At 44.0% G+C, this 26,514-nt stretch overlaps 1 protein-coding gene across 5 annotated transcripts in view; it reads right to left on the bottom strand.

The window, feature by feature from the left end:
• Positions 1 to 26,514, bottom strand: part of Elmo1 (engulfment and cell motility 1) — a 530,953-nt gene that overhangs the window by 420,187 nt on the left and 84,252 nt on the right. For 4 of the 5 annotated variants that reach the window (XM_031359616.1, XM_031359615.1, XM_031359617.1 and 1 more), the window contains exon 2: positions 15,376 to 15,526. In XM_031359616.1, coding sequence (XP_031215476.1) covers positions 15,376 to 15,453 — 78 coding nt within the window. In that variant the 5' untranslated portion in view covers positions 15,454 to 15,526. Of the gene's footprint in view, positions 1 to 15,375; positions 15,527 to 15,848; positions 15,874 to 26,514 lie in introns of those variants that run through there. The other variant, XM_031359618.1, reaches the window with a different exon arrangement.

Genomic DNA, 26,514 nt, shown 5'->3' with positions numbered 1-26,514 from the left:
TTTGAAGATAGTAGCCTCTGAGACCCTCTGGCAGTTTCCAGGTGCACACGGTATGCAATTTATGAATCCTGAAGAGTGTAACTTCTCTTGTCTATGGTCTCTGACTATTCCTGAAGTGCAGACACATAGCTGAGAAGGGACACAGCAAGAGGGCAAAGTGACCTCTACTCCCCGTGAATCACCAGTCTTACCATACGGCCCGTAACTCACAGCCCCTTAATTGGAAAACTATTTTCCATAAAGATCTCAAGTTTTTGGTCCCAGATTCTTAATCCTTTCTGCAGTGCTTTAAAAGAACCTGGCAGTCACTTCATTCTGACCAACTTTGAAGCAGTACTGCACAGCTTTGGGGATTTTCCTTTGCTTTATAGATGGAAACTCAATGAACAGATCCAGCCCAGCAGTTATGTGTAATTTTGGCCCAGAAAGAAAAGAAACACAGCTTCCAAATGTCAGGGTACCACAGAGAAAGCATTCAAATGTTGACTGTAACTTGTACAATATGACTTGGAGAAACTTTAATGTACAATGGCCCATCTAGTTCCCAGGGTGTCCCGACACTGGGTCAGTGACACCAGTTACTCTGTTAGCTTTATTGTCCTCCAAAGATGATCTTACTGCTCCACACTGAGCTGCAGGATTAGTATAGAGGGAGGTATGTGGTGTGTTCTGAGAGTAGTGTGTGTATACATTGGTGGTTCTCATAACAAAAACTGAACGGATCTGAAAGAAAATGACAAAAATCATACTTCCAAGAGGCAAATATAGCTAGTTCTTTCAAAATAAGTATTTTGACAACAGTTGCAATGTGAGTCACCAAAACAAGACTCCAGAGTATCAAAAATAAGATGACAAATCCTGCCTGCTAGTTCTTGACAAATGATGATTTACTTGAAAACTGGTTTATTAAATGGCACTTGTTTCAAGATTCATAAACTAACAAAGTATTTTTTAACAACATATAGTGTAACTTTTTTCAAAAATTAATACTGGGCTATGAAGATAAGCAAGGACATAAATAATTATCACCCCAACACATTAGTGCACTGTGGATAAAGTTATATCTTTTAGAGGCTCTAATACATTCTGTAAAAGCTGAGGTTGTCCTTATTCAAATGAAAGAGAAATTCCAATTTTTGAAGAAAACTGAATCACAACACAGAAGCTCCTGTGTCATGTATGATTTCATGAGCCTTCTTCCAATTACTGACTATTTTATTTTGCTCATATCAACCAATATTTGCTACATTCCATTGCCTCTGACAACAAGAACCAATTTCTTACTTCCTACCTCATCCTCAACTTTTCTCAATATCAAGCTTTCTAAGAATTTCTTCACAATGACTCCAGCCTCAATAGCAGCCTATTTCACGCTGCCCCACACTTATCATCGAATTTTCTTCTCACACTGTAAACTTATTCAGGTCTTGTGGTCTGCTTACCTGCCTCCATGTTAAATAATCCACTTATGTGTGTCAAGATCATATACTGAAGCTTAACCGTATTTATGAGCACAGTTTGAACATAAGAAGTCAGAATAACAAAATATGAATATCTATTACCCTGATAACTGGAAAGTGACTGGACTAAGAGACTAGATGTGAATAAGCCACATAAGTTCTCATGGAAAAGTAGGATCCAGGCTCAGTTTAAATACAGGATTGAGAAAGACTTGCCAGAGGCCAGAGAGATAGCTCAGAGGTTAAGAGTACTGGATGCTCCTGAGTTCAATTCCCAGCAACCACATGGTGGCTCCTAACTACCTATAATGAAATCTGGTGCCCTCTCCTGGCCTGCAGACATACAAGCAGGCAGAACACTATATATATTAAATAAATCTTTTTTAAAAATCAGAGAAAGTGTCCTCATCTGCAAAGAAGGTGGAAGTGAGAGATGGCACTTGTCTCAAGTTAGGGTTTCTATTGCTGTGACAAAACATCATGACCAAAGCAACTTGAGGAAGAAAGGGTTTAGTTGGTTTAAAGGAGGTCAAGACAGGAACTCAAGCAGGGCAAGGACTTAGAGGCAGGAGTGGAAGCAGGGGCCATGGAGGGTGCTGCTTACTGGATTGTTTCCCCAGGCTTGCTCAGCCTGCTTTCTTACAGAACCCAAGATCCTCGGCCCAGGAGTGGAGCGACCCACAGCAGACAGGACCTCCCCATCTTATGGAAGCATTTTCTTATCTTCCTAAATCTCCTCTCAGATAACATTAACTTGTACTAAGCTGACATAAAACTACTTAGCACATGACAGTCCAAAGTGTATGAGAGTGAACTGATGGTGGTGGCAATTTTAAGAATCAAGTTCCCACCCTCTGTGGACATACTATGCCAATTTATCCTCCCTTAATTGCAATGGGTGTGCTGAGAAGTCTGCCAGCAGGCACTGGAGAAATGTTGGGTTTCTTAATCTAAAACAAATGTTCTATTAATGTGAGGCTGACAACCTGAGGCAGAACTGCAGGCTTGAAGAATATTAAAGCAGGCTTTGCAAAGAAAATCTAACATATGCAAACAATGGGCACCAAGTCTCCATATTCCTTTGCCTTCAAAGCATTAATAAGACTTGACTGGCTATCCTTACGTGACCAGCACTGTAATATTTAGCAACAGTGGCTGCTATCTGATCACATACTCATATCAGAGGACTAAGCCTACTGTACTGCTGAGGAAACTATATGAGGCTGTACAAGGAAGGTGCTCAGAGCCAAGCCTCACAGGTGACACCATCAGAATGAAAGGACCCTATGATTCTAGGTACCTTGGTGCTTAATCTTGGTGATAAACGTAACTTGATTTATAATTTTTTAGCGTGTCCAAGAGACTAGTGAATAATCCTTCCTCATACATCACCCACAGGAATCATGATTAAAAACTTAATACTAACTCCAAACTCTTTTTTTATTTTAAGATTTATTTATTTATTTTATTTATATGAGTACACTGTAGCTGTCTTCAGAAACACTGGAAGAGGGCACCAGATCCCATTACAGATGATTGTAAGCCACCATGTGGTTGCTGGGAATTGAACTCAGGTCCTCTGGAAGAGTAGTCAGTGCTCTTAACCGCTGAGCCATCTATCTCTCCTGCCCAACTCTGGAACTCGTTACATCAGCTTCTCCACTCCAGCTCACTTTTTGCTTTTAATATTTAAATTACCACCTCCAAGCCAGCTGTACCATGATCCTTTCTTGTCTCAGGCCCCTTCAAACTTGTATGTGAATGCATGCAAAAGCTCAAACTCAACTATTACCTCCACACTCTCAATTTTCAATTTGCATTTCTCTCCTTCTAGCTTGTCAAAATACAGACCTGCAATGAATATTCTATCTTCCCCCTCCTTCCTATTGTAGTGTAGGGTCCCAATTCTGTCAATTCACCTTGAGAAAACACCTCAAACTTTTCTCTTTATTCTGCCTATAAGATAGAGACGAGCAACAACAGGTAGCCTATGAAGATCCTCAGGCATTTCTGGCTCACAGTACAACAAATAATATGCAATAGCTAAATGGACTCCTGTGATGAACATGGAAGAGTTGCCACCATCACAAGCATACAAGAGGTTAAAAAGGCAAGCTAGAAGCAGAACCACCAGGAGGATCCTATATAGAATCTTGAAAGCTTGGTGCATCCCAGATTTTTTAAATGGGAAAAGGGGCATAACTGGGTCATATTCTCAAACAACAGCAGATTTTTCTGGAGGAGGAGAGGCCAGTGAAAACCTAAGGGAAAGTTGAAAAAGGTCAAGCCTGAGGCACAAAGGCTGAGGGAGGGACACTGTTAAGGGGCCACAGCAATGGTACCACCATCACTGAAGGAGAGAGATCTCTTGATTCTTTTCGCTTCCCTTGTCACCAGGCTCGGCTGTGGCGGTGGAACTGGGACCATCTGAAAGTACAAAGCACCACCTTATCCCCCTGCTTAAACCTTTCATTTTCCATTTCTTGGACAGAGAACTATGTCCCCAAGGTTCCTGAAGAGAAAGTCTTTTATCGTCCAGTCACCAAAATCCTGTTCTTTCTCATGGTCAAATTTTCTTCAACACCAAAGGGATAAAATATTGGGTAGAGTTTCTTTAAATATTGCTTGTGTCCCAGTCATTCTCTCATGATTAGTAGAACTGACCACTGATCACAAGTTGGGACTTTGCCAGGAGACCCTGACATTCATAATTTTCATTCCTTTTTAAAGGAATTCATCTTTTGGATGAATACTAGTTTTATCTTTTTTTAACCAATTCTCTCTTAAGTTAAATCACTTTGTGTGTTTTATTCTTTCAAATATTTGATATACTATATCTTATATTTTATTAGCTATTTGCAATGTTTCATTTCCAAGGTTTCTAGTTGGCCTTTCCTCATGCTTACTTGTTCTTGGTTTACAACCATCTACTTTATGTTCATAGTCTTTGTTTTTGAAGTTACTATTGTAGTTACTCTTGAATTGTGCAGTAGTATTATAGTTGCTATCTTATAAAGTTCTTACTTTGGTAAGACTTGCTGCTATCCTATGTTTCAGTTTTCTGGGGCTGTTTTCCTCAACACTGACAACAAAGGCCTCAGTAGCTGTTGTGAAAACAAGAAATCACAGTGGAGGGGAAAGTTGTCTACACTGGCTGAGTAGGAGGGATGCTGGGGGAGAGGGGAATCTAGGAAGACACGGTTTCTCTTACACATAGGGAATAAGATGACCCCTTCCTTACACATAAGGGAGAAAGAACTACTTAGCGGTAGTGAAAACGCTTTAAAACTGAAGAACTAGAGATACCTAGAAGGGCAAACAGGCAGATGTCTAGTCATCTATATGGATTAGAAGTCAGGGATGTCAGCTAGAAATTAGGATCACCCTATCTCTAGTGAAAACTGTATTTAATAAAGTCCTACCATGTTACCATAAATTTGTCCCACAGTCACTGTGTTGGTCCTCATGAGCCTCTCATAAATATATTTAGAATCCTTAATGAGGATAAGGAAAGGGGTACCCTGTCAAAATCCATCCATTTTCATGAAAGTACTACACTGTATTTATCAATAAATGTAGAGAACAGTAACTTCATCTCTATCCTTTACTCCGCTAACAGAACATAAAGCTTTGACTTTGCTATGTACGAGACACTGCAAGCACAAGGCACACTCTGGAACAACGCAGACCATCACTCAATGGGCTTCAAGCCTGGCAAGAGGATCCCTTCCTGGTGTTACAGGTGCACACAAGGGCCCTGTACTGGCTGGTTTTGTGTGTCAACTTGACACAGGCTGGAGTTATCACAGAGAAGGGATCTTCAGTTGGGGAAGTGCCTGCATGAGACCCAGCTGTGGGGCATTTTCTCAATTAGTGATCAAGGAGGTAGAGCCCCTTGTGGGTGGTGCCATCCCTGGGCTGGAAGTCTTGGGTTCTATAAGAGAGCAGGCTGAGCAAGCCAGGGGAAGCAAGCCAGTAAGGAACATCTCTCCATGGCCTCTGCATCAGCTCCTGCTTCCTGACCTGCTTGAGTTCCCGTCCTGACTTCCTCTGGTGATCAATAGCCATGTGGAAGTAAGCTGAATAACCCTTTCCTCCCCAACCTGCTTCTTGGTCATGATGTTTGTGCAGGAAAAGAAACCCTAACTAAAACAGGCCCTCATTTATCTAGGCTGAGGAGTCAGACATGACCTCCTCTTAGGAGTCTATGCTTCATCTGAGATGGAAGAATGAATATCATCTAGGCAAGAAGCAAGGAATGTGGGTTCCAGTTCAGAAAAGCTTGGTTTATAACGATTCTAAGGAGGGAAGGAGTCTGTATGAACACTGGAGGGAATGTGACATATGATGACAGACATGAGCCACTGTGGCCCTACAAAGGCTGGCAAAGTCCATACGGGATAAGGACATGGGTTCTAGAAGCCACAGAAAAGACAGAACATAGGCAGAGTCCTGAACCATTTAGGAAGGAGGTTCTCCAGCACTGATTTCCTTGAGGGACTGTGGGAGATGCAAGGAGTTGTCACCATGATAGAGACAGCAAGGACTGAAAGGACACACTTAGCAACCGTGGCTAGAAACAAAGAAGAGCAAGCAGGGGCTTCCTTCCCACAACTGTCTTCTCCTTCCCAGAGCTCTGGACAGGCTTCACCTTATTCAGAAGATGTCTTATTTTATAAACTGCAGGGGTCATCATTCTGAGGACACAGAGTCCTTCATACTGAAGTGAGTGTGTGAGCACGAATGAGCACAAAGGGCTCTGTGTCTGTGTGTGTCTCATCACACACTAATCTCTAGCTGATCTATTAAGAACAAAACACAAGGCATGACATATACAAAATGTTGCAGAAATGAAGAAAGCTTAAGTCACAAAGTTTCAGTCAAATATTATTGACTCAAAACTCTGCCCTCAGTTACCCAAACTTCACTAACCATAGATCCTATGGGAGGAGATGGGCTGCAGGATACCCCCACACCAACCAGCAAGTGTGCAAAACACAAACTTTTCTTCAAAAAAGAAGAAGAACTTGGAAACTGAGGTTCACTCATGCTCAGTTAAATTCATGTAATATTCTATCATATGAGGTTCTATAGAATATCCTATGAGAGGGGGGGGAAGAGGGAGGGAGAGAGAGAGAGAGAGAGAGAGAGAGAGAGAGAGAGAGAGAGAGAGAGAGAGAGGGAGGAAAGACCCAGAAAAGGAACTGCCACAATCACATTATTTTAAAGGAAGTTTAAGAAATAGCTGCTACATTACCAAACCCAAGCATTGCACATTGCAACAATCAGATGAGGGATAACTTTCCCCACCAGCAGCATTCCAGAAAAAGCCTAATGTAGTATCATTGGCTTATCACACATTTCTCACCTGATGTTAAGTAAGTTTTTGAAGGTGTTATGTTTGTACTCCTTACTTTACTGTATGAAGCAAGCAAGGAGAGGCTCAGAGTTATTAGGACACAGTTATTGATGCAGAAATAGATCATCGACTTTAAGGGAGACACTGAAATTTACTGCAGGAACCAGACACATTGCCAGCAGAGCCAGTAAGTGCCCAGACCTCACTACAGTGTTTTCCAAATGCAACACAAACCATGAGATCATCCCCCAAGGGAGCTGGATAAAAACAGTAATCCATGGACCAGAACCACTCATCCATTCTCTTTGTATTTTCAGTGACTCCTGAGCAATCCTAATGCAAAGCCAAGCTAGGGAGCTCTCAGCTGGTTCATTTAGAACGGGAGGATAGATATTCTATCCACCACCCGAGGAATATTTGGCAATGTCTAGACACTTCTGCTCATCACAGTGCTAGAGAGGTGCTACTGGCAGCTAATGAGTAAAGCTAGGATGTCCTTAAAATGCCAGGAACCACAGGACAAATAACAATCATCAGGCTCAAAGCACCAGAGGAGAGCATCTCACCCAGCACAGGTTACAAAGAAGTTCTGTCACAATTCTGGCTGATCTTTCTCATCTTACATTTCCATAAGAGCCTCATCTGAATTCAGGGTTTTTTATTTGGAGTTTGGTATCTATCAGTGGCTTTTGACCAAACAATCAATATTTAAACACCTTGAGATTTGCAGTTTTCCAAGCTGAAGATACGGTGAAATGTATTCAAGAAGTTTTGATTATTGGCTTGAGATCTGCCTAAAACATGAGATCAGCAGCAGCTAGATCTCATTCTGTTCTATGTAACAGGAGAATGAGATGTAGCTGCTGATGGTGGCATCATTAGGCAGAATGTTAATGCTTCCCTCACAGTGCCATGTAAGCACGAAAGGACTTAAGAATACTGCCAATTCTTCCTTACAAAATTGGAACCCTCTCCTGGTGACACCCGGGGGAAATGCTGACTTTGAGTCTAATCAGTCTCCACCAAGTCCATACTTTTAAGCACCCTGCTAATCTGCTACCCAGGATCTCACCCACCTCCTGCACGCTAGCCTGCCAGACCCTGTAGGTCTTTGCATGGTCTCAACTGTCATAATGTCCCAGCCCAGTGGGGGCAGATCACCTTTGGTCTGTAAGAAAATGCAGTCTTGGCTTTCTTCTCCCAACATGTTCCTGAAAATGTCAGTGACAGCCATGGAGCAGGCACATCTATGATGGTGTACGCTTTCATTCAAACCTGACTGCAGCACCTAGGAAGAATCGCTAAGGAGGAACACAATAGATAGAGAAGCTAAAGCAGAGCCAGCCAACAGAGAGACCTAGATTTACTAATGCCTGCCTGAGCAGCTTGTCGAACAGTACACTTTCCTAGCAGAATACCTCCTGGTGGCCCAGAGGATGAGCCTGTGAATAATTATAAAACAGGAAACCTTCAATGGAACTCTTAGGGCTATAGGAATATGATAAAACATGATGTACAGAGCATCTATGCTGCCTGGCATAGTACATGCTGACTAGATGGTAGCCATTGTTATTCCCGTTGTTACTATTATGGGAAGGATCTACAAAACCCTGAAATGCTAAATAAAAAAAATGCAAATACACTTTACTCAATTAATGCACTTTTAAAAGTTCTAAACTATCTCACATTTTCACCTACTGAATTATACCTTAAACATACAACAAAAACATGGTAACTGAGGAAAAAACACAATGTATACATGGCTACCCCCAAACATGTATATCTGTGTTTCTTCTGGGGAGACAAACCTCCCATCAATATTTGGAAAGGTGTTCTTTAAAATGTGACAAATGAAGACAATCAAAACCTTATTCTTATCTATAAGCTGTTAAAAATGCATGTCCATGGTACACACACAGACAAAAGAGATCAGTGTACTAGGCCCCAGGCCACAAACACCTTAAACCACAGGCTGACCCACTAGGAGCTTCTAATCAACTTCACAAGAGAAATGTAAATTACATTGCATACAGAATTTAGGAACTGCAAATAAAAGCAGCGGGCAATAAAAATGGCTCAAAAATAAAAGGCTGGAAGAAAAAGTGTAATGCAGTGCTCAGAGAAGAGCTGGGTAAGGAGTCAGATCTCAGCAGGAGCTAAGATGCACAGCAGGGGCAAGCAAGGTAAAGCACTGGGAAGACTTTAGGGTAGTTAACTGCTAGAGGGAAACTCAGAGAGATGGGGAAGCCTGTGAATCCACAGGGACACACGTCTAAAGAATCAGCACTTACTAAACAGGAGGGGGCTTCAGAACTCCAGATGCCTCTGACACAGATTACTAGGAGGAATGACAGGACACTACGAAGCTAGCTATGCTGAAGACACTGATTTGAGACTGAGAATCACTAGAAAATCCCACAATCATAATCATTCCTAATCTTTTCTTCCCTTTAGGATATTTCACTGTTCTCAAACAAAATCCTTCACTAGATCCTCCAAACAGAAAAAAGGGTTAACACAAATTCACTCTGGCAGGAATGAGCCCTGGAAAACCTAGGAACCAATTAAGAACCTGCCAAATTAAGCCTGGAAGCCAAGAACATCTTTCCTTCCGTTGGATATCCAGCCTACAGTGAAGCTCCTTAAGACTGGAAGTCCTAACCAACTCAAAATATCTTCAGGAAGTGCCTGAAACTGACCAGACTCACTAGGCTCCTCCTTCCTCAAGAGGAAACAGCAAAGACCGCTTCAGAGTTCTCTCAGAAGACCCTAGCACAAAGAAAACAGGGAGCCAAGCCTAGCAGTCTGGAGGGAGCAACAGGCCAAACTGCCTGGAAGAAACAACGACCAGTTCATCTGCCTGGGGGACGCTCAGATGAACTGAGCCACCAGAAGACACTCTTTATTCAACCTGCTGAGCTGCCTTCATGCTGTGCAGTGAGGGTCAGGTTTCCAGCCTTTATAAGCTGTTACCCATGCAGACATTGGCTGTTCTTGAATCATCTCTACTTCTGTAAGCAACCCTTCACCCATATTCCTGAAACTAGCTCTAAAAATATTGTTTCACCAAGTTGGGTCTGCCATAGGCTACCGATCTGTAATGAGCTTGTGATGTGTCTCCCCAGGAAATGTTTATCAGACATCATCACCCTCTGGGTCTTAATCAGCAGTTTCCTAACACACACTTAGTGAAGATGACTGGCCCTTCGCCTGATGTGCAAATTGTCTCCTTGGACAAAGTACAGGACCCATCTACTGGACCATAAATGACCCCCTGAGACCCTTTTCTTCACAAGTGCAGAATACCATCAACCATTTGTATGTCTTTTAAAGGTAAGGGCAATTTAAACATGGAAAACCATGCCTCCAACACGCAGAGATTTGAAAGTGACGCCAGATAATAGCCCACACTGGTCATGGGAGCAGGTATCACTTAGACAGGGAGGATGTTTAACATCTGAGAGGTCATGAAATTAAGATCAAAATTGTCCATCAATGGTGAGTGCACAAACCAGAGGATAGCAAAGATCTGAACAGACATAGACTAGGATCAAGGAGGACACTTGATCCAGAATAACCAAGGAATGAAGTCTCACAGGACTGACTGGTGTCTGAGGATAGGGCTACAGGAGGATTATGTGGAGTATTACAGGGGAAATGAGGCTAAGGGAAGACCACTCGACTGAAGCTAGTAGATACCATATCGGTGAGGCCACCTCCAGAGAAAAGGAAAGCGCTGTTCATCCACAGAAGGCACCATGACAGCATAGCCAATATGCTGAAAACATCCAAACAACCGTAAGGGAACAGCTGATCAGAGTTCCAATAGGACGGTTTCCAACAGTAGGAACTAAAGGGCTTGCTGCCTGAGAAAAGAGTCTGTAAGGGGAGCCGCACTGGATGGGGCCGAAGCTTATCAAAGAAAGGCTGCTAAGAACCACAGGAGATGGACTGAGCTGGAACAGGGTGAGAGGCCTAGAGAAACAAGAAACAAGAAGTGCCTGCCCCTCTTCTGACTCTCCTGGGAAAGGAAGACAGGCTGGAGAGAGAGAAGGTGCAAAAAGCCAGAGTTAGCATCTACGCACACAGGCCACAGCATTCTCAGGCACAGCAATGCTTTCTTTCCTCAGGGCCTGGCAAAGGGTGAGAGGGTGGGAGATGGGAAAAAGGTGCTGGAACTTGGAGAGTGTCCCAGGACCAGAAGAACTGCTGTCTAGACAAGGTAGAGGTCTTGTGCAGATGTCCCCTCCGACACAACGAGTGTCAGTGAAGTATGGCAGAGCAGAGCTGAGGCCCTGATAAAATCACGCCACCACTGAAGAAGCCCCTCCTCCTCATCATCATCAATGAAATGCCCATCTACCAGGTAAAATGGATCACTAGACACTGGGAGAAGCAGCATCCAAGCTAATTCACAGTGCAAGAGCTGGTTCACACGCTGTGGAGCTGCCCAGGAGTGTTGGTGGGTGGAGTAGTAGGGAGCCAGCACAAACCGCCCGCACACAAACTGCCTGCACATCCAGTTAGTAGCTTTCTGTTACCAGATAATACCTCCCACGTGCCCTCCATTTTTTTCTCTCCTTCCGAAATTATTAGAAGACAAGGCAGAGCAGGAACAAGGTGGCTGCCTAGTGCTGTCCAGGATGGACACGTAAAAAGGAACCAGACTGCATTTCCAATGTATATGAACACTTGCTTCAACTAAGAGCAAGAACAGTTGTCCTGGTGATTAAGGCTCTGAACCAGGCAATAAACGACATTATTTTCATACATTTTCTTTAAATCTTCCCTAGAACAAATTGTTATGCTCCACCCCTTTTTTGAGGCAAGGAAAAGGAGGCTCCAAGAGGCAAACTGAGCTAGTCCAGAAACCAGGGCCCTGAGATGGCATAGCTTGGAATGTGTGTGTTCTCAGTCTGAGCTGACACGAAGCCTCTGGTGGTGGGACAGAGCAGTGAAGCCTTTGATAGGTGGTTAGGTCATGAAAGCCATCTTTAAAACGTGGCCCAGAGAGTCAGCCTGTACCATGGGCCATGGAAGGAAACCTTTGGTAACTGCAGATCCTACCAAATCCTCAACCACTGGTGCCTTGATCTTCAACTTCCAACCTCCAAAAAATGGGAAGAACAAGATATGTTTATTATTCCCTCGAAAGTGCTTTGTTAACTGCAGCTGAAATTCCAACCGAAGTTTCTTGCCAGGAATCAGCAAATACAACACACATCTATATTCCACACCATTACCATCCCCACCCTCACCCCAGCACCCTGTACACTGCGCTGCCACTCAGGAAGCACCTCTGGCCAGATGCTGAGACTCGACAGACAGACAGTATTTACTAGATGAAAGGTAACTAAAACAGAAAGAGTGGCAGCACTGTAGCTTCTGCCCTCCCGACAACCACCCTCTTTAGCCCTACACAGCCTGGCTGGAACAGAATCAAGGACCAAGAGAGAAGATGACTTTGGAATGTGCCATCTGGTGCAGGAAAAGACCATTCAGAAAAGATCCTAGGGACTCTTCCTGCTGAGCAGAAACAACACAAAAGAATCTGCTCAAGACTTGGAAAGAATGTAAACATGTCCACTGTGAGCAGATGTCCTCGGGAACAGGTGCCATTAGAGGACAGCTGGGTAGAGTGGAGCCCAGATAACAACCACAGCAGAAGCTCCTCCACCCACGATTCATTGGTGAAGGGTCCATCTATCAAGTAAAGACTGGTCACGAGACACTGGAGAAGCAGCATTTAAGAGCAAGCTCCCTCCTAGCACACTGGCTATTTTTCAGTTGCCGGTGCTTATTATGTTAAGCACATCCCTGCCCTTGTTGACAGAATAAAATTCTCTGCAGCTCCACACTGTATACTCTGGGTAAACTTCTTGCACGATTCCAGCACAAGGTTCAAGGACCCCCTACTCAGAGTCGAGACAATGACAGCCTGAAGGCAGAAGATGCCCAAACAGCAATGCCTACCCCAACCTTCAATGGGCTTTCCAACATTTCTGCTAACAAGTGCGGAAGAGGCAGGCAGACAGTACGAGCCTTACTGAATGATGGCGAGAACCAGGAGAAACCCCTGGCAGTCAGCATTTGAAGTATTCAGTGCACGTGAAAGTATGTTTCCAAGTCTCATGCCAAGTTCTCATTGTATCAGGAAACAAGATCTGACTGCAGCACTGCTGTGGATCTGTTTTACGTACACCCAGGCAGGAAGAGCCTGGGTTCCTCATTCTCTGTCTGCCTCAGGGTGGAATTGCCACGTGGCCACGAGGACTGCAATTGAGACAACCATTTAAAAGTTAAGTCTTGGGAGGAAAGGAAGCCTCCAGTCCTGACCCAGCCTCTTACTAACTGACAGGTAACATGGCTTCTCTGAACATCCATGTTCTCATTCATGGCACTGGGATAATGAACAAGACTGAAAGAAAGTCACGGGAGAGCTCCCTGACATGTCTTCCTGAAGAGGATATGACACCATTTCTCTGGTACTTTCTCTCAAAAGGCAAAACTCAAATCTACTAGACAGAATGTACCAGGAAACCCCAAGCTGAAGTGCTTTCCATAAAATAGCCACCAGAAATGACTAAAGAATTATTTTAGGCAATGGAGACTAAAAGGTACAATAATAAATGTAGTAGATGATTTGAGGGTGGGCTATTAGACATCATAGAAAAATGGCTATAAATGACTTTACTGGAACAAATGATAAGATGTAAATATGGACTATATACTGTATTTTATGTGATTACGGAACAAGCATCTGGTCTAAGACTATGTGACAATGTTAATGTTAGGGAATACAAAATACAAGGGAATAGCTGGAAACACATAGAATCCTTGCAGTTTTCTATAAATCTAAAATTGTCCCAAAGTACAAAGATTATTTTCTTTTAAAATTGTTGAAACTCACATACATAGAGAAGGCCTTCCCCAAATTATACTGAATCCCCAGGCATCTGGAAGATGAATCAAAGGCTGCCCTAACAGAGAAGCCATAAATTCCACCAACCTTGGTTAAACCAAAATTAAATAGCTCATCAGAACCATGAAAAGAGACTCTCTTAGAATAAACTGATGGTGACCGTGACTCTAATGTGCACCCTGGCTTGGGTGCCACTTGTCACTTAGTTGCACACGGGGATACCCTGATAATCTGGTTATCGTGCAGATCTGGGTCAGCAGTCTATGTAGGGCCTGAGAATCTGTGTTTCTAAGGTCTAAGCCTCTGTTCCTGAGTTCAGAATGCTGATAAAGCAAACTAACGAGACACATGGACCAAGGCCCATTCCTCGGCAGAGCACAGGACTGCATGAACCTTTTACCTTGGTTGTCATTCTTTTTGGGTTTTTTTTGTTTTTTGTTTTTTGGTGGTTTTTTTTTGGTTTTTTGAGACAGGGTTTCTCTGTGTAGTCCTGGCTGTCCTGGAACTCACTGTAGACCAGTCTGGCCTCGAACTCAGAAATCCTCCTGCCTCTGCTAGATAATCTTTTTAGAGGTAAAATGTAACTGGTCCTGGGTAACCCTCATGTGAAGAAGGGTGAGTACTGGCTGCCTGATACCTGCACAAAGCTATGGCATAGACATTCCTTGTAAGAGTTGTTTCTCCATTGAGTTAAAATGACAGTGAGGTGCTGGTCTGATGGCTACTGTTTCACAGTCTGTACAAGGTAACCTTTCTTGCATGCAAATTTAAGCCCACTTATTCTGATCTGCCCTGTGGAGTTTGTTTTGATTGCTCCTTTGAATCTACACAATGCCATGCAACTCTTGCAGCGATCTTCAATCTGATAATAAAATCTGACCAGAAAAAGAACTGTGAATATAATTATAAAATAGTATCAAGAGTAGAATGGTTGGCGTTGTCATGGTATTATAATTGGAAATATAGAATGCCACTCTGCCTCTTGAACCCTGCAAGTATAAATTAAGTCTCGTCCTTCTTCCCTCCAATCACTTGTTCTAGAATGACTTCAGTGAAATGAGAACAAAGCAAATTCCCTGGACAATCTGTAAACAGAGTCAGAGCCATGTCACATGACTGCCAATCATTCATGGTCACAAATGAAATGACTCTGATGATCTCACTTTATAAGTCATTACATGTTTTCTGATTCTGCACCATATTCCAGATAATGTGGTCTGTACTGATTTTATTATAAAGTTGTTACTATAACAAAATACTTGTTGGTTCTTCTGAAGATAAATACTTTTCTTTTTAAGTAAGTTTTACATTGTCCATATAAAAATCTGCCTCCTCATGAGTCCCAGCAGTAGGATGGGACAGTCCATCTGTCCCGATGCTCAGAACCCAATCTCTCCAGCTGCTATCACTGCTGCTTCAGACAGGAACCCAGTATTGACAGAATCCAGCAGATGGGGCAAGACTATAAAAATCCCATCCACTGCCACTGTATATACACGGACCACACTGTAGTAATTACTGCTGGGATTTCACAGCCCCTTAGAGAAGGAAGATGAAGCTACTCAAAATCTTCCACCACTCAATGCCAAGAGGTAAACTGTTGTGAGCTCGCCAGTCCTATCTGCCTTACTCACCTGGTCAATCTCCATGAGTTTAGGGTAGGCGCCAGGCCATTCTATGGCCACCTTCACGATGTCCGAAGGCGGTGGCATTGTGTGACAGGAGGATGTACAGAGCAGGTAGAAATGGGGGTCCTACTGCGCAGACCGGCACACGTGTCTATACCTAAAGAATGACAAAATGAAAGTAGTTCAGCGCAGATGCAAGGCGAACCGGCTTCATCACTTCCTGTTTTCACTGGTGTATGAGAAATACTCCCCTTGGCGCCCCGGAGAAAGAAGCCACTGCGGCACAGCCAACAGTGCCTCGGGTCCCCAAAGAATGATGGAGGTTGCCCTAAAGCACAGTAGGCAAAGCCTCCAGCAGGCACTTCCCTGGGAGTTCAGCTTGCTACGTGTTTTTCCCCACTTTTCTTTTTTTCTTTTTTCTCAGGAACACAGCAACCCCTGACCACAGGATGAAACCCTGATCTAAATGGGGCTCCGACCTGAATGGGCTGGGTTCGCGCTCAGACTGCATTGGAAACCTTGGCGCTCAACAGTCTCCGGAAGAACACATTGCCCAGGAAGTCATGGTCAGGAAGTAGCTTTTATTTAAAGCATTTTCTGTGTGTCACAAATAGATCTGCACTATAGCAACCAGGATATCATGAGGAAGGAGAAATTCCCCAGGAGTTCACACATGCTCACACTCCCTCTCCGTGGCCAGTTTTCCAGTGAGACAATATCCACGTGCCCTGGGAGCTTTCAGAAGAGCCCTGACTTTTCTCACAAAGGAAGTAATGATTTTCCTCCCCTGCCTCTCCATTTCGTTATCTTACTGACAATCCAATTCAAAAACGCAGAGACCTGATCTGCTATGTGAAGACTCCCCAAATGTCACCCCACCCAACAGTCCTTCCCCCAAACCTACAGCTCTGTGATTGGCTCTTGATGCTCTCCTTCCAAATGTCCTCATGGATGGAAAACAAAAACAAAACGATATTCTGACTTTTCCCCCTTTCTTTATCCAAAGGCAGCATCCTGTACTGTCAAAATTAGTGCCTCTTCTAGGCCTCTGTGGAGTACACTCATTCTTTTCACAGCTGGTCACCAGAGTGTGTCCTCCCTGATGAGCCAGGTCCCTGCTGTGGGATGATTCCATGGTTTCTCGCTTGCCTTTGGTGTTACAAACCAGGCTTTCAAGGCGTAAACTTAAGCCTGTATAATTTTTTCACTGTAAAAGTTAATCGCTACAATAAAATCATAAAAGTAAAACTGTTGGGACAAAGAGAACATATTGTTTAAATTCTGATAGGCAACTCCAAAGTCCCTCCTTTTTTTTTTTCTTAAAGATTTATTTATTTATTGTATGTAAGTACACTGTAGCTGTCTTCAGACACCCCAGAAGAGGGCATCAGATCTCCTTATAGATGATTGTGAGCCACCATGTGGCTGCTGGGATTTGAACTCAGGAACTTCAGAAAAGCAGTCAGTGCTCTTAACCACTGAGCCATCTCTCCAGCCCCCAAAGTCTCTCCTTAAGGCTCTACTAACGTACTCTCCCTCTAGCAAAGCCTGAGGCAGCCTGCTTGCACACAGACTCACCAACAGATGGAGTGAGTGCCAGCCTGAAAAGCCTGGCAAGCTGAAAACCCCACACCTCAGTGTACTTTTTAGTTTGTAGTGTTCTCATTGCTAAACATAATGATGGAAAGTCACACGTCCCCTTCCTTATACACTATCCAAACTCTGGTCATTTCTATAGATCATTGGCCCTTTCCCCCCACAAACAAAAATCTATAAGAAGACTTTAGTCAAACATGTCTTTCATTTTTTACCTGACCAGCATAAAATTTGTCCGTTTCTATCCCGAATCCCATGGCCAATGAGCATCACATCACAAGGATGACAGGGACAGCAGAGTTAATGGGGACACCTCAGTGATACCAGCAGTTGTGTGGATAACTAGCTTCTGTGGAGCTGGCCAGGAAATGAACTAAACCCAAACAAAGCTATTGCTCCTGGCTAAGGATGATTAGGAACCCTGTTGTGCTAATCAGTGGCGCCCAGCAAGGACAAACCCACAAAGCAGTGGTTTAATCTTTCATCCACAAATCATTACTCCCCTCCATTAGGTGCCAGGCTTGCTTTGTGTGTTGAGAACACAGGTGCAGGCCTGGGTGTTAGATGCCAGCAAGAGACAAGAAGAATAAAGCAAGTTGGGGCTCATCGGTGTAGGCTGGTGTTGCTGATTTTTGAGGTGGCACAAAGGGACCACGATTGCAAAAAACAAGTGCAGGGAGAGCCTGACTGAGCCTATGGAGGTTGAGTAAACACCTGGGAGAAATATGATAGACAGCAGGCCATGTGGAGAGCTGAGAAATCACTCCATGGACTAGAGAAAGAGTAAGTGTAAAAGCTCCGAGACAGAAACATTCCTGGGATAAGTCTTAAAATAAGAAAGACCCTGAAACCAATTAAGAACAGGCAAAAGAAGAAAATGAAAGCTTCAGGGAGCAGTTGGTTCCCTGCCTACACTCTCCAGGCAAGAAGTACCTGTTCGTGTACAGCTGTTTGGAAGGCCGTCAGCCAGCTATGTTAAAAACTCTGGTGGTTTGTGTTATTTTCCAGTAAGTTTAATTCTTCTAAGATGATATCCTGAAGACATAACTATTAAAACAGTACCAAGTCTTGTTTTGTTTAAAACTGCTCAAAGTTGAAAACAATATAACCTTACTAAATAATTCCAGCACCCCATTCTGCCCCTAAATAAGCTAAGGATCGGCCAGGTTCTGCATGGTCTCTGTCCTGCTTGAATACTTGAGAACATTCAGAACACAAACCCTATCAACGCCAGATCACTTCAACTCAAGAGATCCACAACCAAATATATGCCCTAGAATGAAAAGTACAGAAGAAGCTCTGCTGTAAACACAGGCTGTGTGCGTATCAGGTAACTGGATTCAAATCAAGAAACACCCAACCCTAGTGATCAAGAGAATAGATCACAGAAAGAAAACTGTATTGAACAGCCCTCCGCCCCGCCCCTCCACGAAACAGTCTACAATTAAGAAAAAAGGGGCTTAACCTCCGAGGAATCAAAGGCCGCTCTTGTTTTCTTCCCACTTCAACTGGTCTTTATTTCTGGGAGGAAAACCTGCTGAGCAGGTGAGAACACAAAGGCAGGCTCTCCAGTATCTCCCCTTGAGAGCAGGAGGCCAGCGGCATAAAGCAGCCATTGAAAGGGGGAAGCCAGGACTTCCCTGGCTTCCTTCCCAGGCCAGTGAGGCCTCATGGGCTATCCCTGTAGTGACAACTGCAGAGCAGGCAGGGAGCACGGAGGCTCCCAGGGAGTGGAGCTGCAGGCACAACTGCAGAGTGAGCAATCCGATTGTCCTCTTTTCCATCCTCAGAGGAACTCATTCTGGCCTTGTCCACTGCTCCTGACGGAGCTTAAGGCAGTAGTAGCTCAGTAGCTCAGGAGCTTCAGCTGCCACTTGAGAAAGATAAGACCTCTGACAGATCTCCCTCCGCCCTATACCCTGTAACAGGGTGGACAGCATCTTTGCCCTCTCCTCACTGAGAGGTCCTGAGGCGGCACACACTCTAGGCAGATCAGTAATGGTCAGGGCCCTGCCACTAGAGCTACACAGGTGAATGCCCTTCTTGTCTCTGCAGCAACACATAAACCGGACTAGCTCAATTCTTGGTCAGTCGTAACAGATAGAAATACACTTTGAAGACTTTTCTGGACAAGTTTGGTCGCCTGGTACCCTTTGCTTCCCCTAGTGTAACATACTTGTCAGTTTCTCCTAACATGCCGGAACACCCTAAAGGAAGGCCCATCCCATGTGCACTTACACTCCCAGGGCCAGCATTTTCAATGATGGCTGTCAGATGACTAACCCTTGATGAGAGCTGCAAACAAATGGAAAACTAAGTTTATCATACCCCACGCCTCCCAAGTTTACTGCGCAGGTTTCCTGACATTGCAATCAGCATGGATAGTCTGGTATAATAATTCTCACTCAGACTGAAATCCGAGGCTTACTGAGGGCAGACACAATAGCGGAAGCAGCCTGGGCAGCTGGCTAGACACCCTAACCACTGCCTTCCAACGTAACTATAAATCTCTGGAGGCACCTTGGAGTGGGTGGAGAGTTCTAAAGTGGCCCTGCTTGCCTCCTGGCTCCACATGGTTCCATGTAAAATACTAAGAGTCTGTGACCTTAATACAGACATTCAATAGCTTGCTTACACTTGAGCGTATGAGATAGAGGAGATCCTTCTTACTAATGGTTAGTCAGTTAACTAATGTCTACATCTTGGTTACATGCGGCTCCGATTGGTCTGTCCTACTAATGAAAGTTTTCTTGAGTCATGTTTCCAAGACAAGGGACAGAAATCACTCCATCCCTACCTAGATGTCTGTCTTGCTTTCAACTCACTGCCCAGTGAGAGAAGCAGACAGAGGAGGCCATGTTGGAGCAGTGCGACAAACCCACAGAGCAGCAAACAGGCTCTCCTGAACCCTTCCTTCCTTTCCTCTGACCTATCCCTGGATATTATTTCTGAGGATGGGACAATGCCTATGGGGATGGAAGAGGCGGAGCTACTAGCCTTGTTTTTAAAACGTTGACTGGTTCCCTTTTCTTTTGGCCTTGGGCTGTGGAAAGAGGAAGAGACTTTCACTGAAAGAAGCCTCAGGTGACAGACGCTGAGGCCTACTCCATCTTTCTGGAGCTCTCCAGTTTTCACTGAGGTTACTGCTTTATGTGGGCACTGTACCTCAAGAAGGCTTGTGCAGACAGACTAGGGTGGGTAGAGTTCTGTTCGAGCTGCTCCATCACGCTATTCCAAACAGACTCATCGCATCTCATTATCTGCTATGGACTAAATAACCACAGATTTAAGTGCTTGGAGCACAGTCGGGTGGCACAATTTGGGGAGATCGTAGAAAGAAGTGGGGCCTAGGAAGGGAAATTGGGTGACAAGAGGTATGACTTAGAAGGTTACACTTATGAAGGTCATATCTAGTCTCCTTCCTCCCACTTACTTGCCCCTCCCACTCCTCTCTCTTCTCCCACTCTGTCTTCCACAGAAGTGAGCAATTTTGCTCTACCATGATGTTCTGCCTTAGAAACAACAATAGCATAGAAACAACAGAGCCAACTGACTGTGAGCTGAAACCTCTAAAACTATGACTCAAAATTAAAAGAAGAAAAGTCTGCTTCATAAATTGTTTGGCTCATGCACTTGTTCCTAAAATTATGACTAGCAACATCCCTACTCTACAACAATGCAATGATGATGCACTGGTACAGTGATGCAGTGATATTGTGATACCGTGATGTAGTGATATAGTGATGCCGTGATGCAGTGATGCCATGATACAGTGATCTGGCGGTACAGTGATGCAGTGATACTGTGATACCATGATGTAGTGATACAGTGATGCCATGATACAGTGATCTGGTGGTACAGTGATGCAGTGATGTTGCGATACTGTGATGTAGTGATATAGTGATGCCGTGATGCAGTGATGCCATGATATAGTGATCTGGCAGTACAGTGATGCAGTGATACTGTGTGATACTGTGATGTAGTGATATAGTGATGCCGTGATGCAGTGATGCTATGGTACAGTGATACAGTAATGCTGTGACATTATGATCCAGTGATGCCAGGATGTAATGATGCCATGGGGACAGTCTGTCACCTAGCCTGAGTCAGGGCTGTGATTCCCAGACTTTCTGAGTCCTGCCTTTGTTTTTCTTCTGAAATGTATTTCACAAAGGATATTCCTTTTGATAAATCAAATAGATGGGCGATGTCTGCCATGGAAGTCCATGGGGACAAGAGAAGAATATGTGTCCCCCTGCACTGGAGGGCTCCAATGAACCACATACAATGGAGATTGAGTCTACAGATTGATTCTATTGCTACCTGGGACCTGGTGGTGATTCTTAGGTCCCAGAAGGTTAAAAAAAAAAGGAAGGACTAGAGCGCCTTAGAAACCAGGGAATACCACAGAATATGAAAACATCCAGGAAAAAGTGAACAAAAGGAGAAACTGAATCAATGAACCCAATGTTTTATTTTATGTAAATGCTGTTGACAAGCACCATGTCCAATAATCTTAATAATAACCAGCTATTTACCCTCCATGAGATGAAATGTGCTATTTGCTCTCATTGCCCTACAACATGTTGGAAACATGGAGAGAAAATCTTCCTTCCAACATCTTCACTTGTCTCCATGAGTGGCACAGGACAGGTGTCAGAACAGACAGGGACAAACTCCTAAGAGGCTAAGGCTGGGTACATTCTTATATTTACCCTCTGTCACACTTGTGTGATGGAAGGAGTTATTTGCTATAAATACTAAAAACACTAGATCTTGTTGAGTTTAAGTTATTTTTTCCAAATGTTTGCACATTGTGAGGAAGAAGTCCCTTCAGCAGTAACTGCAGTGGACTCTGAGCTCTCCAAGCTGGCTCCTCTGGTGAAATTCTAACCCCCAAGACCTCAGGATGTGACTGTAAGTGAAGACAGGGCTTCTGAACCAGCAATGGAGTAAAGAATGAGAGCTTTGACTCAGCATGGCTGCTGTCCTGACAAGAATGAGGACGGTGGCAGGCACACAGGAAAAAGGATGTGAGGCTGTAAGCCAATGCAAGAGGCCTAGAGTCAGCTCTAAGGACCCTGTATCCTAGGACTTGATCCTCAAGAACTGCAGGACATAAATAATGGCTTCACAGGAAAGAAGACAAAACAGTTCTGCACTCTAAAACCGCTGTGGATGCTTACCTACAGTAACAAGCTGAGAAACTACTCGGCACACAGAGGACCCAACCTGCCCTCACAGTCCTCCACAACCATCTCTCCTGAGGTTGTTATTAGGGAAACAACTTGTAAAGCCTGAAGAAAATGAGCAATGCAATCTCGAGAACAGGAGATGCATGACTAATAGATACACAGAAGACATAATAAAGGGATGTGAATTAAAATCACAAAGCATGCTTGTCAATCACATAGATTTTAAGCATTTATTGATTGGTAAGAATATAAAAAATAATGTTTGTATGCTAATTTATTTATAGGTAAGTACTCATGCAGCCCAGACTGACTTAAATTCACTCTGTAGCCAAGAATGCCCCTGAACTGCTGATCCTCCTGCTTATGAGCATGCACCTCTCTCTGTGTGCAGCTCTGGGCAGTGCTGGGGGTAAAACTCAGAGCATCTGGGTGCTCAGTGAGCACCCTGCCAAGTAAGGTCCATCCCTCCCCCTATGTATACACTCTTAAAATCAACAAGGGAAAAATTATAAGCAAATGCTTTTTTAAAAAAAATATGAGTGGTGGTGGCGCATGCCTTTAATCCCAGCACATGGGAGACAGAGGCAGGTGGATTCCTGAATTTGAGGCCAGCCTGGTCTACAGAGTGAGTTCCAGGGCAGCCAAAGCTATACAGAGAAACCATGTCTCGAAAAACCAAAAAGCAACAACAACAAAAAAATGAGCTTTAAAATCCATACAATTCAGAGCCACAAACTTGGCCAAGAAAATTTCTATTCTGACAAAGCAACCATTGCAGCAGGCTTCACAAACAAGACACCACAAGTTTTGGGGGCCACACGATACTTGAAGAAGGTGCACATCAGTGCACTGCAGGCTACTGACAGTGTCCCAACCTCTGTACACCAGAGAACCTCAAGGTCGTGACATAACAAAATGTTCAGGCATTACCAACAGCCCCCGGGGCTTGGGGATGATGATGGAGCTCCTCTGATTGAGGACAGGGGCTCTAAAGGAGGTTGATTCTAATCTCACTTTTGAAAACACTCATTATACAGACTACCCTTACAAGTTGACATCAATAGTCCCAAGTGTTTAAAAAGGAGATGAGATGTGAAGTGAGAATTTGTTGAAGAAATACAGTGGTCTGTTTCAAGCTGCTAAAAGCCAATAGGAAAATGAATTCAATGGGAAACCACAAACACCTGCATGTAGGGAACTCTGTCCATGCACCTTCTCTAAGGCCTCTTTAGGGGAGTAGGCTCCACACCAACAGCTAACTGTGAGCCACATCGCTGACACCAGTGATTGGCACCAAAAACAAACGGGACCTAAACAAGCCTGTTTCTGGTGACTGCCTATGCAAAAGGGGCTCTCTCTTGTGACAGGATTTTCCCTGTCCAATCACACTAAAATATTAGTGCAGCAGGAGGCCTGTGATTGGGCAGGGAAAAGGGAGGCAGAGCTAAGAACTGCAGAGAAAGAGAGCTTCTGAGGAGAGATGGAAAGGCCAAGAGGGAGGCAGACAGATAGGAAGAGAAACCTGAACCAGAGTGGCTTTAAGTAGCCATAGGTAGTTATGATATCATAAAGGAAAGAATAATTGGAATAGTTTTTCTAAGCAAGGAGGGCAGCTTTTATCATTATCAATTGGTTCTGAAATTATTGTATTGATATCTTATGAGTTGAGAATTTATTGATATATAAATCTGACTTATTAATTATAAGCTTCTAGAGTTTTGATTTACTGGGTTACTGAAATGTGGGACCACCGACTACAGGGGTTTATGGCAGAGCGGGAACTAGCGGCTCCAAAGACAAGTGAACCAGAGCTGGGAACATAGGTTACTGCAGGGGATGTGGGGGTGCATGGGGGGGATCTCGCCAGGGCAGAGAGTAGAGTTGTGGCGGGTAACTGTGGGGTGGACAGTCATTTCATAAGGCTGTGGGACTGGCCTGGCAGCGAAGGGAGCTCAGGAGCTCCAGCCCCTGCTGGAGAGTTTGAGGGCAGAGAGTAGCCTAGGACCAGGCCAGATGGCAGTAGCACAGGAACTTGAAGGTCATTTTTTAATATTTCCTGCAACATTCTCTTCCTACTAAGGACTGGAAAGCTAAAACTGTCTGCAGATCTGTGTCCTTCATGCGGAGTAAGACCTTGAAAGAAGAAAAAGAGGCAAGAAGGGTAGAGCCCAATGGAGGGAGAGATGGCGAAGAGATGGGTGGGCAAGGTTTCTAGCTGCCAAGCTTCTGGTTTCTATCACTTTGCCAACCCACAAACCCTTTCTAGATGCAGGAACAAATGAATTTTCTTGTTTTCTGTGAGTTTGAGGGCCAGTTCTGCTGCTCAGAACTGAAAGACTCCTGATCCATGGTTCGTTCTTCATTTGTTTCCTGCCCTGATTTATTATTATCTTGTCATTAGATGACTGGCATAAAACACAGTCCACTTCCACAACTAAAGTTTGCCACGCAGTGGTAACTGACTTTGGTCCCCCAATTGTGGAATTCTTACATTACCTAGTCCTCATGGCTTAGGAGCTGTTTTCTACCCTGGGACTGCTAGCTGAAGCTACACATGGACTTCTGGAATTGATCTCTCTTCAGCATCTCTCACACAGCAATGACTTCTCTGAGATATTAAGGAATGCAAGAAAAAAAAAAGAGGAGGAGGAGGAGGAGAGAGTCAAGTCTCTTGGAAAACACATAAATCAAATAATAGGTACTAATAACTGTTGCATGTACTATATACCTTTCCTAACAATGTTCTGAAATAAGTACCATTACAGGCCAGGCAACATATCCTATGTCTCACATCCACGTATGTCAGAAGACAGGCTCCACCTGCCTGAAGCAACAACCCATGATGCAGTTTCTAGAGCATTCCTGTAAAAAACAGGCGAAGGCTGGCTTCACTGCAGGACTTCTCCGGACTCTAGCACATGTGTCTGGGAACTTGCCATATCCAATATACATATTTGCAAAAGTATCTGTCCAGAACTTTTCTTCCACAGACCATCGTCTTATGGCACTGGCTATGCATGGGGTATTAGGAAAAAAGGAATGGAGGCTGTTTGCCTCCTCGGTTTCTCAAGAGAAAGAGAACTGCTGAACAGATTAGGGTAGAAATTCATGGAACATGGCAGGAAACTTTTCCTAAGCCCATACTGAATCTTCATCACCTGGTAGAGAGCCTGTCTCCAGGAAAGCTTCTCAAAGCTTCTGGGTAATCGTTTCCAATTCATACCATTCAGTCAAGATGCAGTTAACTACAGCTTCTTGGGTACAAACTGGCAGGAGATAAAATGACCCCACAAACAAACAAATAAGACAAAACAAACATACAAACCAGAATACTTTTACTTGTGGTTTATTTCAAGCTGAACATCTCACTTCCTGCTTTAATTGCTCAAAGGTAGAAATCCTTTCTTATTCACCTCTGCAGCTGGTCCAGTGATAAATGAATCACTTGCCACTTAAATATAAAGGCAGAGACTGTTTTCTTGTTTGTTTGTTTGTTTTGTTTTGTTTTGTTTTTTATGTGAAGGAATGTTAGCATCCAGAACCTGCGGCAGATATGGGCGGGTCCACAGACCTGTTGCCAGGACAACTGCCACCATATTCCCAGAATACATTGGGTTCAACTCCCACCTTTACCTGGACTGCTACGTCACGACATATATATATTTGGTACTCTCCTCCATCTTTCTCTCTTTTCTTCTCTCTCTCTCTCCCCTCTCTCTCTTCCCGCGCCGCTATCCTCCACCCCCTTCTAATTAAACCTCTTACACGTGGAGCTGTTTGGGCCTGGTGTCTGCAGACGCGTCTGCCGTGATTCGAACCCCATCAAGGAATACTCAAGAAAATGGTTTGTTTTTAAAATTCAGGAAACCTCCAGCATTTTTTTTTTTTGAACAGCAGCTATTCGGTTGTCTCTTTAGACAGAAACAGAAAGGGAGCCAGCATCTCAAGGCTTAGAGAGGCCTAGTCCAGGATCTTTTCCTCCTGAAGAAATTCAATGGAAAACAGGATGAGACTGGAGCAGCCTGCAGGGCCTCTTCCCCTCACTCTGGGCTCCAGCCTTGGGAATCAGCATTTCCACTGGAAAGTTCATTATTTTGCAAACTAATGCACATACTTCCTCCCTTGTTCTGTTTTTTTGGATATTTGCTTTTCAGATTCCCTTTCCTCTGCTCCCCTCCTCCCCGCAAGGCCTATCCCTCGGTGACTGCACACGTCCCCTGCAAGAGGCAGAGCCAAGGCCCAATTCCCTATCTCAGAAGCCAGACTGATGGCCACAGGAAACACTGCAGTCTTTCCACCAGCTCCCAGCCAAGCACTCAAACTTTCCAAACCTGCTGATCAAAAAAAAAAAAAA

The sequence above is a fragment of the Mastomys coucha genome, unplaced genomic scaffold (assembly GCF_008632895.1).
Source record: "Mastomys coucha isolate ucsf_1 unplaced genomic scaffold, UCSF_Mcou_1 pScaffold7, whole genome shotgun sequence".
Taxonomy (NCBI): Eukaryota; Metazoa; Chordata; class Mammalia; order Rodentia; family Muridae; genus Mastomys; species Mastomys coucha.
Note: the sequence above shows the minus strand (reverse complement) of the source record. Positions and strands in the feature narration are given on the sequence as shown.